Below are 18,399 nucleotides of genomic sequence, written 5' to 3'. Positions count from 1 at the left end.
CAGGATACTGCGATTGTAGACGTACTGCGCCCACCGCGAAAGGTTAGAAAAACACCCACATAAGCACAATAGAGAAGTGGCTACGTGAGGCGGTTCGACCGATAACTGTAGAAGCGTCATTCAAAACATGTAATTGTTCTCCGCTTCCGACGGCGTTTTCTCTAATTCCTATTTAAATAAAAAGATGTTGATCCATAAATATTTTATGAAGCAACGGTTATATTTGTTAGATTTGTTGTTAAATTCGCTTTTCCTTGCAGTTTGGTTGTTGCCTTGGCTCTCTCCCTTAGTAGATCGCTTGATTTCTCAACTCCTTGCGATTTCTGTTTCCAGTTGCCAATTTTGCACGAAAAGTGCTATACAATTAGGGAAAAACCAGACGAGGTAACGGGTGACAGTCATCTTGATTATCGGTTTGGGTTATTGCAGGTTTTCGTGATGGATGCTGTTTCACATTATTTTATTTCCCACCTTATCTAGCCCATATCACGTGTATATGATTCCGGGCATCTGCCAGCGTCGACGAGCTGTCATTCAAGGAAATAATGAAGCAAAAGGAAAAGTTAAACGCAATTGGAGTTTTCTCCGCCCGCAACTCGTTCCACGAGAGTACAGACCAGCTGACTAACAACCGCATCCCTTTCCTGGTCCCAGGATGAGCCTAAACAAAGAAGGTTGAACTAACAAAAGCAACAGCTATGCGCGTGACAGTTGAATGGATGGCGACAAATGAACGCACCTCGAGTTAATCTCGCGGGCACCGAATCCATGAGAAAACTGGCCTTCACATCCCAAGAAATGCTGATAACTACCTCCATCCAAAAGGAGTGAAAAAGGCAGCATAATGCTGACCGGTGAATAGCTGCCAAGTCTCAACATCGATCTGGCAGCGCTTTAGGAATGTGTGAGGAGTGGTGGCGTGGGTGGGGAGGGGGGGGTATGCCATCTGATTTCGGGGGGGGGGGCCGGGCCCCCCCGGCCCCCCCCCCCCCCCCCTGGGTACGTGCCTAGTCGCTGTGCCATCATGGAAATGACGGTACATGTGTCTGCGAGGCTTTTGTTGGCTGGTGTTGTAAGAGGCTTCGTCTAAAACATGGATATGGCCACACAAATAACGCGTTCTTAAAGTGAAATCTTCATAAAATCTTTCCATTCACGCATATTGCATCTTCCAGTGAAGTTTACTCACCTACAATGCGTGACTAAGCGAAGAAAAGCAACAACAGATGACCATCTGTTCCAAAGCGAGCACGAATCTTGTCGTGTCCTGCAATTTCATCGGCCCACTGATACTTCTTACGTTTCATATGTTTGTACATGCAATAAAAAGTTCTCATAGTTACAACATGTTTGTGTGTAATAATAAAGCAAACACGAGTTTTTATGTGCTGTTTTAGTAGAAAATTAATCATTGTGACAGATGGAACAGTGCTTGCCTGGCTCTCCGAGAACGAAGCCAATCCGAAGTCACAATATACTGACATTCCCATGCATACCACAGCGCAGCAGCGCCAGATTTCCCTCTAGGTAATATAGTGAGAAACTCTACGATTGTCTTGATATGTTGTCATCGTGACGAAAGGTACCCACACACATTTATTTTTGTAGATACGGGTTCATTCTTGTTATAAATTTGTTATACAAATTCGTTATACACATTCGTCATATACATTCGTGTTTTCCTTTCTCGATATATTGAGACGAAGAATTTGAGACCGAAATCACCGCACTGACTGGTAGCGGGCCAGTGCCGTCAGCGTCTTTGCAGAGGGACGGGCGGTATGGGTGGTGGTGGTGATTAACTTTATTGAAAGGGGGGAGGTGGCTGAGAGATCGGGCTCAAGTAAAGCCCTGGGCCTGCTTGGCCTTCTCCGCCCAGTCCACCAGTACAAGCAGGGCCGGATTAACAGTGCTGACGGCCAGGTAAAAAGAAAAAAAAACAAGGGGGACCCTTCCCCCGCTGCCGCCTTACCCTCTCGTCTTTCTTGGTAGTTGACGTTTTTTAGAATTCGCTAGAAAGAACACATGGCGTATTTACTCGAAGAATCTCTGGAGTGTTTATGAACAACGCCTGGGTGTGTACTTTCTCGCAGAGCACGTGGAGAGATTGTCATCGGAATTCAACTACTCCAGGAGACGAAGAGACGTAGACAGCATTAAGATTTGTCGGGCTAGTTGGTTCATGCTGAGAGAAAGGTAAATGTTGTTAATAACCCTCTCGAATAAAGAATCGTACATATTTTCATTTATGCACAGATCGTTCACTTTTAAACAGGTAATAAATTTACATCTTTGCAGGCAATGTCCACTTTTTAAAGAGAATGAAATACATTCATATTGCACATGCCTTTACTATGAAATTGCGGAATAAATTTACATTAAAAAATTCTACTTCAATACAGCGTAGAAAATAGGTTATACGTTTCGCAGAAATTCAACCTTGAAATGGCGCATGTATACGTATTAACATGTTTTCTCTTTCATTCATGTTTTAAGAAAATAAAGAAAGGTATGTACATTTCTGCAGGCATTTTCGTGCCTTTTGCTGGGTCAGTTTGTTGATATCTTCAACACTGACCCTCCTAAGAATCACCGTCTCCACGCTCAGCAGTGACAAATCGCTGAGGCGGCTGTCCGTCATCGTTGATCGAAGCCTTAGGCCCTAGGGGGCCCCCCTAAACCCGGAGGGCCCGGTTCATTTGAACCCTTTGAACCCTGGATAATCCGCCCCTGAGTACAAGCTGTCGGTCGACGTCCCCGGCCCTGAGCCAGGTGGTCCAGTCAGTCTCACTTCTGACCAGGGGATGGGAAAACGGGAGCGAGGTGCATACCTACATTATGTGTGAGTGTCCCTGTTTGTGAGCAGCGCCTACATAGGTCGCTTTTCTTGCCACCTGCGATTTTGTTAATGTACTTTGGGTGGGGGTATGTGTTTGCTTGGAGTCACCTAAACGCGACCGCTTGCGTTTTATCGAGTTGCTTGGCTGGTGGAGGGAGCGTGCGACGCCTCAAGCGATGCCTATGGGCTATTTCGTGATACGTCTCGCAGGATTCCTCGTGTCTCTCCTCCTCGTTTACGCCGTCCGCATGCGCGGAGGAGCCTCGGTGCGCGAGATCTCGAGTCAAACTGGGCCGACGCGTTGCCGGGCACAGCCGCATGAGCAGGGGTCCACACGAGGGTTTTCCAGTCGCTTAGGGGGCGCCGCTTGAGGACACGGTACGCCTGTTCGGCAATTCCACCGCGGACGAAATTGCCGATGGCCTGCTTGCTATCGCTGATGACGGTAGTCACTTCCGCATGCATGGCCATGGCAATCGCGGTTTCCTCCGCTTCCTCCGCTTCCACCACTCGGCCAGCCGTAATTGTTACGTCTTCTATCAATCGTCCGTTGGGATCCGCTGCCACCGCGGTAATGAGGTCGCCGCGAGGGTTTCTCGCCGCGTCCGTTTAAACCACTCCAGCTTGCAAGCCGTAGCGTCGCCAAATGGCTGATGGAACTCGGGGTCCATGTTGAGGGGTAGAGGTGCGGAATAAATATGCCCCCTGACCTTTCGCGGAATCGTCACATAATCTGTAACCTAGGGCGTGGCCTCAAGATTGAGCTTCCGGAGGATTGTGCGGCCCGCCTGGTTGCGAAAGACGACGGACTTGGGCTGTGTGGTGAGCGTCTAAGCTAAAGCTCCTCGATCGTGTTGTGCATGCCTAGGACCTCTAGCCTTGCGGTGGCGGCGTGGTCCGGAAGGCCCAGGGCTGCCTTTGTGGCTCTTATGATCATTGTGTTTAATTTAGCTATGTCTGTGGCTACGAGTTTGACATATGGTGCCGAGTACATGGTTCTGCTGGTTATGTATGCCTGCACAAGTCGGAGCAGGTCGCCCTCGCCCATGCCGTGGTGCAGATTAGCCATCCGGCAAATGAGCTGTAGTGTGTAGTTGGTCGTCCTTTGGAGTTTCTGTAACATGAGCCCGCAGCGCAGCGTGTTCTTAAAGTCTAGCCCCAGTATCTTGATACTGGGACGCTCCGGGATGGTAAGTCATCCAACCCCAAGTTCAAGGAAGCGCCTCCCCCATGGTATTCCCCCGGGACAGCTACTTCTGCCGGGCTTGATCAGGAGGTATTCGGATTTTTCCGGTGAGCACATCAGGCCCCTTGACTCCGCATAAGCTTGTACGACGTCAATGCCCCGTTGCATGACCTCTTGAAGAGTTCGTGGATCATCCGCCGCAGCCCACGACGTCACGTCGTTAGCATAGAGGCTGTGGTGAAGCCCAGGGATAGAGCACAACAGGTCCGGGAGCCCGCGCATCGCCGCGTTAAAGAGAAAAGGGGAGATGACTGATTCCTATGGCGTGCCTCGGCTCCCCAGCTCTATAATGTCAGTTTCGTGTTCGCCGACTAGGATCCGGCACTTCCAGTCGGTGAGAAAGTTTCGGACGTATTGGTATGCTCGATTTCCGACCCCAGTTGGGTCAGGCCTTCCAGCACCGCTGCGAGGGCGACATTATCGAAGGCATTCTTCAGGTCGAGACCCAGGAGGCACCGGAGTCATCTTCTTCGACAGCTAGTTCCGATGGCGCTCATCATGCCAGCGTTCCCATACTGCCCAACCCGAAAGACCGGCAGTATGGGAACGCTGGCATGATGAGTGCCATCGGAACCAGCTATCTAAGAAGACGATGTCGAAGGCGCGAGCCGTGGCACGAGCGCAAGGGGCAGTATGAGAACGCTCATACTGCCCGCTAAGTCGCTAAGAACGCAAAGTCTATAGGCTGCAGCGCCGCCGAGTAACCAGAGCGCCGCGTGCATATCTGCTCGCGAATAAACACGCTCGTACGTCCTGCCTGAGCAGTCGCGTCCATCTGCTGCTTCCCGGCAACCTCAGCACCACGGCTGGCCGGCTCCAATAAATCGCGGCCGCGGTGGCTTTTATACCTCGGCCGCCTCCATACCATGACTGTTTTTGACTCTATCATTAATAAAATGTACCGCTTTATCAGCGACCGCTAAAAAAAGTTAGTGACGTTTCACTTCGCGAACGCGGGCACGCTCAAACGCATGGACGCAGCGAACATGCACAGCGAGCGCCGCGGCGTCGGAGCACAAACGGAAAGGGCACGAAGGCCGTCGCGGGCGCTACCAGCGCTACGTTGATCTAAAGGGGTTTTACGTTGATCGAGTGTCCCTGTATATGCTCCCGCAGGGAGCAGAATTGCGCATCACTTTTCCGGCGCCACTCGCACCGCTATTCGCCGAGCGCTATCACGTGGCGCAAAATCACGTAAAATGTTCAACTGCGCCGCTACGAAGCCAACTTTACGGGCGCGATGCTGACTCGTCGTTCCCGTCAGTGCCATCGACATTGCAATAAGCGGACCGTCGAGCCAACATTGGTCGAGCGTGCATTGCATTCATCGGCCCTTTATTCTATGCATCGGCTCCGGGCTGTAGGTACGGTATTCGACAATATTAAGTCAAGTACCTTGGTGAAGTGACACGAAACTCATCATATCGACATTTGTATTCCAGTATGGCGGGGTGCAGAGCACAAAACTGCGTAAACCGCACGGAAGGTGGCAAAGCTATTTACGCGGTGCCACGCGGACGGACAGACGTGCGCCGGCGACTGCATTTCAGCCGAGACCGGCCGGCTCCGAAAGGGACCAGGATATGCGAGATGCGTTCGCCTTGTTAACAGAGGTGAGTTTGCCTTGTTCACACTAAAGCAACATTTATCTGGAGTGACACCCCTGTTAACGCCGAAATGCGTACGGGTGGAATGAAAGGTTGTTCACTTGTACGATTTTTGGCGTATATGTTAACTTACCAACTAATCAAATTCGCTGTGTTGCTAGAGCGATTGTTCACACTATGCGGCTCTCAAACAGTGTTTTCAAAACAGAGTAAATACTAGGGAATACAATTTGCCCGCTGCACCCTGGGTTTTCTCTGCTCCGTTTTTTTTTTGTCAGAGTTATGATTTTTCATGTAACGTTGATCGATGTGCTTGTGTTCATTGTTTTGTAGTAAGCGAAAACCTCGCGCGCTCCCGCTCATGAGACAGCTGTGACAGGTTCATCATTTACCGCCCGCAATATTTTCCTTGTTCGATCGGCCTTCGTCGAAGTGAGCAATGTAAAATTATGCCGGTATGTTTAATAAGCGATGTGTTATAGTAAATTGACCCGAGTAGTATGAAAACATCAAGAAAAATGTGTTGTCATATACTACAGTCTGCAATGTATGAATAGTTACTTTGCAGGTTAGCCATCTTGGCGTGATTACTGCAATAAAAAAACATTGTTACTCTTACTAGCTTGTTGCCTTTCCAGTTGCTATGAATTCTGCCCCCCAAGACTCAAAGAGCCAGCACTCTTGCCCTTCTGCCAGCAGCCATTGGTCATCCATTCCCTTCTACGAAATAAATTTGATCTAGACGCTCGCCCATCTTCAAATTTTTTCCACTTGAACGGAAGCTGCTGTGAAGCATCTGGTTAGTCTGCGGTATGGATGAGTTGTAGAAATAAGCTTTGCATAAAAAGTGCGCATGTGAACAATTTAAATGCGTTTAGATCTACGTATCTGCACCGCATATATCGAAAAGGTGCAGCTGCTGTAAACGACGGTTGGTGAGGTTAGGGATAAATGACGCTCTGTTAACGGTCACTGACAGAACTGCAGTAACGATAGTTCACTCGGCGACTATCATTATACGGATGGTTTCGGCAGCTAAAATGCGGTCGCATAATTCTCCACCTTTCGTGTGTTTAGCGCTTCTATTTCTTTAGCGCTTACGTGTGTTAAGCGCTTCTGTGTGTGTCTCTCTCATTTTGCGGTCGTCCCGGTTTGCGCTTTTCTCTTTTACTGTACGTGTGTGAAGTTTTCTTTGAACATCCTTTAAATAATTTCTTGCCTTCCGGCCGAGGCGAGAAAACTTCATACGCATGCTGAAAAACATTGCACCGCTGTTTGTTGCAAGGTATTGCGGGTTTGCACGCGAACTTTCGAGCTGTTCGAGCCACGGGGGTAGTCAGGATTTTATTTCGGGTGATCGAGGAGAGTCCTGTCCCCTATATGAGCGTTCGTGCGTGTGTTTGTATATGTGCGTGTATATATGTACATACAAACTATAAAAATTTCTGGGGGTTGGAACACAAATACCCTCCGGCTACGCCAATGGTTCGAGCGTAGCCTGCATTAAGAAGTGTCATCTTGCTCAGCACTTGCAAACAATGCCGCATGTAGCTCGCGACCAGCAGACAAAATAAAAATGGAACACCGCGCGGCATTTGCCTCCTGCGCGCGGGAGGAGTGGCTTCACTGCATAGCTGGAACAGAATACTGTACCTATGGGCAACTCTGCTCCCCGCGGGAACATATACAGGGACACTACCTTGACCTGGACTGTGCGACGCCTGGTGTGCCACAGGGAAAGCGCGTTTTGCTACACGTGCACAAAAATGCCGCGAACACGCGCAGAGAGCGCCGCGATACCGAGCCAGTCCTGCGAGGCTTACGAATGCGGGGCGTGCCAGTTCGTTGCTGTTTTGGCATCTGCTTTGCGGGCTTAGGTCAAGTATCGGGTGACATCGGGTGACATTTGTTCCTTTTTTTCCTTTTTCGTTTGATCACGTGCTTCTTATGTGTTTTTAAGTTAGACAGCTTGCTTAATGTCTATATCATTACCTGGCTTCGGGGCTTCCCCGTGGTTAGCCTCGGCAGCTCCTCAGGAGCTACTGCTTCAGTTTTTGCTCCGCAGTGGAACCGACAACGTTCCTGTGGCGATGTTGCCTACCGGCGGGGGTATCATCAATATGAAAAAGCCCAAAGACGATTGAGGTGGAATTGCAGAAGGCTCCAACTTACCTCCGACAGATCACTGATGTCGGCCAGTACAGCAGAGGAGGTACATTATGTTGCTCGAAAGACCAGAACTTTTCTACATTCGCTTCGCATCTGGTGAGCTGTTTCATCCCAAAACATCTTGAATGCTCTACAGGCACTGCATGAGGTGTTGACGTCAGCTTAACCCATGAAGACATTTTCGAAATGTTCTGGGTGGCTGGTGTTATCTCTGTTTACCGGTGTAGCCGAGTTACTGACAATAAGAAGACTCCAACTTAGTCAGTCATAGTTACATGCTCTGGGACAATGCGTACGACAGAAATTAAGGTCTGGCCCCTTATTTACAAGGTTGAAGCTTTGGTTCCACGTATCCTACAATGTGACAAATGTTGGCGATTTGGTCACAGCGTGAGCGGCTGCACACCTGCTCTCCGCTACCGTGCTTGCGGCGCCAACCACAATTTTAGTGATTGCTCGTCCAATGAAGAGAAATGCTGTCTCTGTGGTGATGGTCACCCCGCCAACTATTCGAATTGCAATATAAAGGAGACGTTGCTCACGTCGTGATGCTGTTGCTGAGCTCCAGGGAAGATCTATGGGATATGCAGGAGTGACAGCTCGTCAGCAAATGGTTGCAGACTCAACCCTTTTCGATGATATTGCGATAGCTGTCGAAAAGGCGTTGTCGAAATCTGTGGAACGACTAACATCAAGCCTGTCGGAGGCTCTAACTCAAGTGTTGACATCTCAAATGATTCAACTTCTCAGTTCTGTAGTGAGTTCTAATGCTAGCTCGCAGATTCCTGCTCATCCCCTTACACCGAGCGTTGAGCAGCTGATCGATCCTTTGCCAGTTATTGTAGAAAACGCTGAAAATAGAAGGCCATCAACTTCAACTCAGCAGACTGACAACGGATGTTTCTCTGGATCAGTGCTGGAAGGCAACCAGGATGCAGAAATGTATCTTCCGCGGCTTAAACGCACAAGAACACCTAATGATAATTCATCGATCTCTTTGTTGCACTCAAAAACCAAAAAAAAGGTTGTTAAAGATAGTCTTTCCAAGACAAATGCTAATCCTAATTCTTCCAGCTCAGCCTCTCAATCAAAACCCACTAAGTACGTACGGTAAAGATAGTCTTTCGAAGACAGATCTTTAAAAGGATATTTTAGAGCAAGCTGTTTCTAAGGTAGGTACGTATTAATTCAACATAGGTTATTTCAAGGTATTACAGTGGAACTGTCGTTCCATTACTTATGCAGCTACAGATTTAATATATCTTCGTTCACAATTTTCTCCCGACATTATTCTTCTACAGGAAACTTGGCCCTCAAATGGCCAAAATTTTCACATAAGAAATTATCGTTTATTTCGATTAGACCGTCCATCGAGAGGTGGAGGACTTGCTTTCTTGATAACTAAAATATGCCACAAAGCAAAAATATCCTGTCAGTATATGTCTACGGAGTGCGAGATACTAGCAATATATGTAACTCTTCCTGGTTGTTCGCCATTTTCCTTAGTTAGTGCAAATTTTCTCATAGGTGTTCAGAAAATTCGTTACGTTGATTCCGTTGTCAAATCTTGCAGGAAAGAAATTGTGATAGCCGGAAACTTTAATTCACATCATGTGTCCTGAGGCTTCAAAAAGGACTTGTTTGGAAAGGCTCAAAATTCTTGTTGCGTAAACACAAAAGTAGTTACGTTTATTCAAGGTCTTTCTAAATCAGTATTAGATCTAATTTTTGTCACTTCGGGGATTTCCGTCACTTCCTGGTCTACCATCGACTCTGCCTCAAACAGTGACCATTTACCTATTAGGTTTGATATTTATGTCCTCTTATTCCTTTAGAGTCTCCGGCGCACACTTTTGTCAATTATACAACCAGCTGGTTGAATAATTCAGTTTTTCGCCAGCCACAAGTGGCTCGACAAATCCGCTCTACTGAGGCGCCTTGACGTGACTCTGCTCTGCACGTGACTCACTTCGTTGCATCTATGGAGTAAGAGCCTGCGAAAAGCACGGCCGGTTTTATAATTTCGGATCACGTGATCCGTTCGTGTATCCCACTGATCACGTGATTCAAGCCCCACTCTTACTATGACGGTGACTGACTATTCGGTGCTCGTATGATAAAAACTGAATAGAATGGCGGAAACGGATAGTTACGAAATACGTTTACAACTGCAGAATGATGTCAGCGTTGGCGCTTACTGAAACTTTGCATGCATTTATGGGCAAGCCCCGTGACATGTATGGCTTGATTAAATACTTTTGTCTTGCGTATATAGCGCCAACTGGTGCCAGCTCAGGCAATTATAATGGTGGCTATGAATCGTGCAAGCGATGATGAATGGTGGAATGAACGAAAATTTAAAAGAACTTTTGCAAAATGCAGTCCCTAGTTTTATTTATTAGGACCAAAATACTTTCGACGGGCGCCTGCATACATCACATTTTCCTGGCTCCACTGTTGTTGAGTGCGATGCCAGCTCCTGCCAGCTATTGTCGCACACTCCCTCCAGTCCGAACAGAAATCACGAAAATTTTTTGCGAAAACAAACTCGATATTTATATATATGACTAGGAGATCTCAATACTAGTGGTCTGCGAAGATTCGAAACTATCGTAGAAAGAATGTAATGCCTTATTCGTTACAGTCCTAGGATCGAATAGTCAATATTCCGAAATCACCATATTTTTTGGTGGTTTGCAAGTACTTCACATCTTCCAACGGGCACGATCAAACATGAAATTGAAGCAAAAATGCGAAAGCTTCCATACCATCCACAGTGGACATAACTTAATAGACAACGCTGCGTCATACAAGCAGCCAGATTTTGTGGCAAAAATACGATCAATTCAAATATCAATACGAAATTACGAAAATTTGTTGACACATTGACATTTGGCAGTGGATATTGTGTGGTATTATTTGTAAGTTCAGTACTTGTGTCTTCTTATCGAATTAAATCAGAATATGTTTCATTGAAACGCAGTTGATACAATAGTACCATCTGCGACGACCATTCTAACTAGAGAAAAAGTACTTTGTTTTTCTCTCGGCCGTCGCCGCAGACAGCACGCATTTCTGTATTAGTCGCGAAGTTATACTCAAATTTTAATTGACCCAGAAAACTGTCTTTCTAAACTTTATATGATAAGGCATGACCACGTATGCTCCGAAGAGCCCAGAGTTTTCGAACGAGCTGCTTATATATAGCTTTTCCTAAGGCTTCCTTCGTGTTTGTGATATACTGTGCTTTATAATGCGCAATGTAACGGCAGAAACTTTATCATATTGTAAATACGACGGTCTGAAATTGTTAATAATGGTGTGAAAGCTGCACGTTACTCGCAAACTATTCGAAAAATATGCGATATTAGATTCGTTTGGATTCGCTACTGGTTCTATTCGATTCGGTCTGAAGATACTATTCGCACGCCCCTACAATGTGCACAAGACGAACCAACAGGGAAAAAAAATGTGCTGAGGATTTGATGCAACTAATTTGCAAATCAACTACGCCCGCAATACCACAATCGCGTGTAAGATTAAACATACTATAGGGGCATTTATTTAAAACCGCCTTGGTAGGATGGAAAGTACGATCACCTGCCATGCCTTGAGTGCAACCTGCGCTATGAATGACAAAGACGGGGCTTGCGAGCGTGCCAACTCGATCAAGGGTCGCAAATCGACGCCTTTATGAGACACTGACCATTCTAAAGTCAGTTCTACGATTACTGTTCCAACCCGACATCCCATGCCATCTGTGCAAGAACGTAACTCAGGTTTCTCTTCGGGCGAGAATAAACATGTGTTGAGTTGTCAGCTCAAACCAGTCTGTTTTATAAGAAAGAAAAAAAAAGAGGAAAAACCAGAGCGCACGCCTGGGCGCTGAATAGGACCTCTAGCGTTAGCCTGGTATATAACCGTGAATCAAGTTATTAAAATCACCACCAAAGCACTCCCTACAGATGGTTAACCAGCGAAGCTGAAACGTGTGACCTCGTTTTTATCACTGGGTTAATCCCGACGGTTCATTAAACGACGGCTTGGTAAGCTGCCGGATCTTCGGTACGCAGTTGCTGCTTGCGCTCGGCTGCACGAGCCTGTTCTTGCGCCCGGGCTGCAGCGTCGGCACGGCGTACACGAGCTCCTTCCCGGTTCTGCTCGCAGCGTTGCTGATTGGAAAGCTGCCTGCTCCTCAGGAGCACGTATGACGCGTTGCCTACCCATTTAGGAACCGGAGAGAAACTGCTGCGCGCGCGCTCGGCTGCGACGGAGAGCAATGGCGTCACTACTGGCGCAGCCAATCGCGCGCCTCTTTCTTTTTTTTTGCACATGCGCATGCGCCGGAGGAGTTTTCGGCGTACAGGCGACAGACGGACGGACGAATCGGCTAGCCACATACAGCTTCGCTGTAAAAAAAAAGAAAGATTTCTGACAATTACGATACTCCCTAATACGGAATTTGAGCGCAGCTGCATATGTGTATTCATTTAGCGATACATTGAGGCAAGGAATTTGAGACGGAAATCACTGCACGGACTGGCAGTGGGCCAGTGCCGTCAGTGCCCTCGCAGAGGGAGGGGCAGTACGGGAACGCTGGCATGACGAGCGGCATCGGAGCCAGCTGTGGAAGAAGACGACGGACGCGCGAGCAGTGGCACGGGCGCGTTGGCGCGGTTACGCTGAGGGACGCCGACGCTCAACGAAGGGAGGAGCTGAGCTCTGAAAAAAAAAAAAAAAACGCTTTCCCAATTCAGTCCAAGTCGCTTACTCATCAGCTGCGGCACCACGCTTTCCGCAGCCGAACAGCTCCATGAATATATAACGATTAGGACTCGACGAAAAATGCTACTCGTGTTCTGTCTACGATAACGCTTCAATAAGACAAGAGGTCAAATAGCACCATGTTACGGGTATGTGCTCGATCAGCTATTGTTCCTGAAGAGGCAACTTTGAGAGCTGCAAGAGTAATAAAGTGGCCCTTATTTGTCCTACTATTCACCCGAGCAACGTTCATGAAGCAGGACGTACGCGATTTGGCTGCTCACATTTACAGATATTTTCATAGCTCCCCATAATATAAACTAAAACAGCTTGTGTACATTATTACAGTAGACAATCAGCACGGAAGTATTTAGCACGTTTTCGCCGAGTTTACTAAATATTTGTGCCTGAATGCCCTCCTCGGCGGCTAAGCATTAGTATCGCAAATGCTGGTGGAAAACGCATAGGCTGCATTATACTGTAACACGTTTCAAAGGCTATGCATTTCTAAATGAACCTTGTAATGTCCGGTCAAACTACTCAATGACCATCGATTATTATCGTCATAATTATATATAACACTGACACAAGTACATTATTTTTTTTTCCGGTGACTGTTTATCACCGTCTAACCAGTGTTAAGCCTGAAGTACACAGAGCAAACTATCGGTGTCTTAATGCGACGAACTTCGTCTCGCGGCGATCGCCAAACACCCGGCTCAAATATGATGCACGTGCCGCCGATATTGACCTGTGCAGACATTTTCTTCGGGTGAACGCCTCCGCTGGTAGCGTCTAAAGCCCGGCATAAGCCAATCCGCGTACAGAATTACCATCATGCAGTCGATTCGAGGTCGTCTGCTTGTAACCGCGCACAAGTTACACGACGACACGAAGGAAACTTGATTACCGCCTAATTACGCGTGTCGTACGGCGTCCATTATCACATTTTCGAGAATGTGTGGCCATATATTGGAGCAGTGCAACTTTAGTTGTATGTAGTCTCAGAAAAGAAGAAGAAAGGTTAGGCAAGACATTAGCACCGCTGATAGCGTGCTCAGAAAATGACTTTTGTCCCATTCTGAGCCTGGCACGTGCGTGAGTAGCGCAGCAGACCAATAATGCTGTAACCATCAAGCCACGATCGCACGCATGATGCCGAAGTCGCTCTTTGGCACTTGACGAACGCGCCACAAGTTTCAGTTTCTGACATTCTTCCCTCGCGACAGCTATAGCGCTTTGAGAAGGTGCTATTGACTGTAAGCGCTGCCTTCAGTATCGCCCAACATTTTTCGCAAGACGATAACCCACATTATGGATGAGGTCCGCCTATAATTCTGTTGTATCGGCCGCTGTGTCATAGTGCGGCTACACACTGCGCAAACGTGAAGTTTTCTTTTTAACTCGCTGTGTTCCCTTTCCATTTCCCCCTCTCTCCTGGATTACTATATAACCACCCTGCTGTTGACAATAAAGTGCTGGTTTTTTACCTGTATCGTTCCCAGGCGTGTACGTACGCTTCGTTCCTGCTGTGGGCTAACGGCCGCGACTATGTTACAAATTCTATCACACTAAAAGACGTGGCGATGGATAGCGTGCGACAGCAACTATACAGCTTCAAGCGACTCTGTACCAAACTCGCTGCTTTCTTGCCAGAGTAGAAAGGAGACACGACCATGCTACGTATACAGCTTGAATACTAGTTAGCCAACAGGCACTCCCAAATAATGCAGTTCTGTCTCGAAAGAGCAATTTACGTGATCTATAATGACATACTTCTCCGACTTCTAATGTCAACACAACCACTAGCCGAAGTTTTGCATGAAAAGGTGCTTTTAGCCGCGACCGAAGGTTTCGGGTATATGTGGCAGCCGAGTTATGCGAATAATTTGCCTAACACGACAACGGAAAGACACCTTAACACGTCAAAAGCGCGCACTGTTACCAATAATGAAGTGTCCGACAGTGTGACAAGTTCTCTCCGCCATATTTCCCTGGTATTTAGTGCATGCAGTGGTACAGTCTGTCTACCATTTGGAATGCGTGGGTTGGAATCCCGGGAATCAGGCGGCCGCCGGATTTGATTTAATTATTTTGAGTTGTGTCGCCATTATAACTTTTATCACTTATTTTCATTCAAAATAATTGCTGGGAGTGGCAACAAGTGCCGTGTTATATAGGTCGCAGCGCGCTTGTTCTTTTTTTTTTTCGGTTACAGCTGCTGGATATAGGCGTAACGTTAAGCGTATAACCATTGAAAAGTTATTTGAGTATATCAAACGATATTTAATTTCAAGACCAGCTTCTTTGTTCATTGCGAAGACATTAAAAGACGCGCTGCGCCGCCCACTTCTTTTTCGCGCCATGCACGTAGCGCTATAGTAAGTGATAACTCTGCGTTGTACCGCCGCTTCTTTATCTGAAGCGTAATGTTCGTCAAATTTCGCTGCGTACGTGTACCCCAGAATTTATAAAGTTATCGCGCTCTGCAAAGCGCCTCTGCATGTATCCGCCATTTCCAGAATATTGTCTCCGGTTCTACAGCGAAGCAGTCTTTATGTAATCACATTGCGCATGCGACACGAATAGTGGCGTACATTATCGAAGATACGCGAGCACAGGCTTTTATGCCGGAATGCACCGTGAATACATAAATACCCGCCGCATTTGACCCTGACCAGATTTTTACGACCGACGACTGTGCTCGCTGCTATCGTTGTGCTTTGAGGCTTGCTTTTCTTGCTGGGCACAAGTTTGCCTAATATTTGTGACTGACAGTTGTGGCAATACCTCGTTCTTCACCGTCACTACAACGCGGCATTATTACTTGTGTGTGCGGTTCTAGTAAATGGTCACGCCTAACGTCCCCTAAACAGGAAAAGCAGGCTGTCGTGAATGCTATAGGATTGTCAATTCTTTGCAGGGAGTCGGTACGGAGAAAGGTTGGGAGAGGGAGCTCTTTCTCGCCTGCATTAACGGATTCCGCGATCTGTTTCAGTGATATGCCCCAATGAAGGTCCCAGTTTGGTTTTACTTTACCCCATAACATGTTCGAAATGCTACTCGATTCAGTCGTTCGTCTGCAAATCCTATTGAAATATTCTATACTCCATTTGGAGTGACCGTCCTTTCTGCCCGTGTAGGCGGCGTTTTAGTAAACAGAGTCCTCGGGCGCACATTGCTCAATATGCCTGTGGCACACCTGCGCTTGCCAGGGGAATTTCGCCTCGAAGTCTAGACGGGCCTGGATGCGGGACAAGTCCCGACTGGGTCGAGCCGGGACTTGGATTTTGTCGTAAACTTTGGGACAGTCCCCCAGAATCTGGGACATCTTGCAACCCTGGTTTCCCTTAGACATGAATACTGGACGGATATATAGGAAGAAAAATGGTATCAAATTTTTCTTGAGCGTTTATTGAAAAAAAAAGAGAAATTTTGTTCAAAAAACAGACCTCGTTTATTTTTGAATTCACTTGGAAAAAGCGCCCCGAATACTAACGTACAGAGCCGCGAAGGAAGAAGTAAACAGTCGGTGCAAGTGTTACAGCTTTTTGATGAATATGAATTCTAACGAAAAAATGTGCAAGTAACGTGCAGAGACAAAACCATATCAATAAATTGAATTGTATTCATTAAATTTGAATGCTAAGGCGCAAACGTGAACGAAGCCGCCCTGAAAAGTGGGGCGGATATGTCCCAGTATCATGAAATAGCCAACTTAAAATTCAGCGCGCTCACAACGCTCAGATTGCTGGAACAAACTGAATTATGGTCACCGCTGAAGAAAGAATAGAAAAAAAAAGAATACAGCAATACAAATAATAACGATAGGGTTGGGCGCAATTGTCGAAGGCCGCCCTCCGACACTTATATCGATAAGTTGCAGTATAAGGTCATTCACAGCAGCAACAGAAAAGCTGATAGATGACACAATTACACCTCGATACTAAAGAGGCATACTTCGACACGTTTTGTGCTCGTAGCGGTCACGTTAAGAGAAAGTGAAAAACTACGAAAAGGTAAACAAAATATGGGGTTTTATGCGCGAAAACCACGCTTTGGTTATGCGGCACGCAGTGGGGGACTACGGAAATTTGGACCACCTGGGGTTCTTTAACGTGCGCCTAAATCTAAATACATGGGTGTTTTCGCATTTCGCCCCCATCGAAATGCGGCCGCTGCGGCCAGGATTCGATCCCACGACCTCGTCCTCCCGAGCACCATAGCCACTAAATAACCACGGTTGGTCCGAAGAGTTCAGACCGCTAAACGTTATAACCGTTGTAAATGTTTCAGGTGTTCTTGCACGGACCGCAGGATACTATATATTAAATATATATGCTGAGTAAGTCAGAAAAGCGAGAGATGGCGGCGCCGTTAGCTCTGCCCCAAATATAGACTATACATAATCGGTCCTGAGAAGTATGCAGAGTTGGAAAGCATGTTTTCATCGTTTAACAAAGCAACCTGCCAACCGAACACGATTTTGCAGCCAAGAGAGAAAGAAGAAAAAAAAAATGGGGCAGGGGAGGAGAGCGCTGGGTGTACATCCTAGACTAGTTGCGATGCAGTTGGCAGAGGCTCGATATTCTCACGGGGAAGAATGGGTGGGGGATGTATATTTTTTTGTCTTTTATTGAGACAAGTTGCATTTGGATTCATGATCCTCGCTGATGTAACTCATCCTATAATTGAAAACTCGTACTTCACTGTTCACGCACAAAGAGAAAGCGTTGCATGGAAGACCGAATGAAGGAATACCAGAACAAAGGGGCGTGATTAAAGTTTACTTCTCTGCCTAAAGCGAATGAAAAATAAAAGACCAAGACAGGAGTTATGAGCAGACATCGCGAAAGCGAGAAGAATACGGAGCGCTTCGCGTTATCAAGAAAAGCCGGCGACACCGGAAATTGCACAAGATTACTACACTATGCACCGCCGGCTCCGCCGCGTCTGACGGAAAAGCGTGCGCACGCCGTAGCGAGGACTTACCATGACCGACGCTAATGGTACGGGAAGGACGGCTCTCCGAACTCCGCTCCGAAAAGCAACGCGTTCGCAGCGGACGCAGGTGTGGCGTGCAGTGCCGCCGACGGTTCCCCTTTAGAGACGCGACGGGCCGCTGCGTCACGCGGAGCGGGGCGGCACAAACCGGCTCCCTTTTACCCAAGAAGGAGCGATAAGGCCGTAGCGGCGGCGCGCCCGCCAGCTTTGCACGAGCAGCGCCGCGTCAATGGGCGCACGACGTCCGGAGCGTCGACAGCGCGGGCAGCCGAGCGAGAAATGTATGTACGTGGCGCACTTGCGAGACGCAACAGAAAAGCAGAATATTGCCAATTTAGCCGCGTAAGGGAGAAAAAAACAAACAAACAAACATGAATGGTTGTTGCCCAAGCTTTCATGTTTTATATCGTGTTCGTTCGTGTTTATCATTAAGGTCTCAAACTGGAAAAAAAAAAAGAAGGAAGACGTGGCTGGACAACAGCTTTCTTCGGTTCAGTTATAAAATCAAGTTGGTGAGCGTTCAATCTCGATCCTTTCTTTAATTCAGTAGCTACAGCTAATGGTTAAGAAGCAAAAACCGACCATGCAAGAAACATCTGCCCATACGCTCAGGTCAGGCAGAGCAAGGCGTCCCTTAACCGGTGACATTAGAGAGAAAAAAAAAAAGTAGCGCCGTGGATAAAATAAAATAATATCTGCCGTTGGTACAACTCCAGAATCTTTCTTGAGATGTATAGACTCCTGTCCCCGCCGCCCCCCCCCCCCAAAAA

At 47.3% G+C, this 18,399-nt stretch overlaps 1 protein-coding gene across 1 annotated transcript in view; it reads right to left on the bottom strand.

Annotated features, from left to right (window-relative positions):
- Positions 1 to 17,777, bottom strand: part of LOC139052357 (tubulin alpha-1C chain-like) — a 31,128-nt gene extending 13,351 nt beyond the window's left edge. Inside the window, exon 1 of the mRNA XM_070529451.1 lies at positions 17,618 to 17,777. Within this exon, the coding sequence (XP_070385552.1) occupies positions 17,618 to 17,620 (3 nt within the window). The 5' untranslated portion in view covers positions 17,621 to 17,777. The remainder of the gene's footprint in view (positions 1 to 17,617) is intronic.
- Positions 17,778 to 18,399: the final 622 nt, after the last annotated feature.

Source organism: Dermacentor albipictus, chromosome 1 (assembly GCF_038994185.2).
Source record: "Dermacentor albipictus isolate Rhodes 1998 colony chromosome 1, USDA_Dalb.pri_finalv2, whole genome shotgun sequence".
Classification (NCBI taxonomy): domain Eukaryota; kingdom Metazoa; phylum Arthropoda; class Arachnida; order Ixodida; family Ixodidae; genus Dermacentor; species Dermacentor albipictus.
The sequence above is the reverse complement of the archived record's forward strand: the minus strand, read 5'-3'. Positions and strand labels throughout refer to the sequence as shown.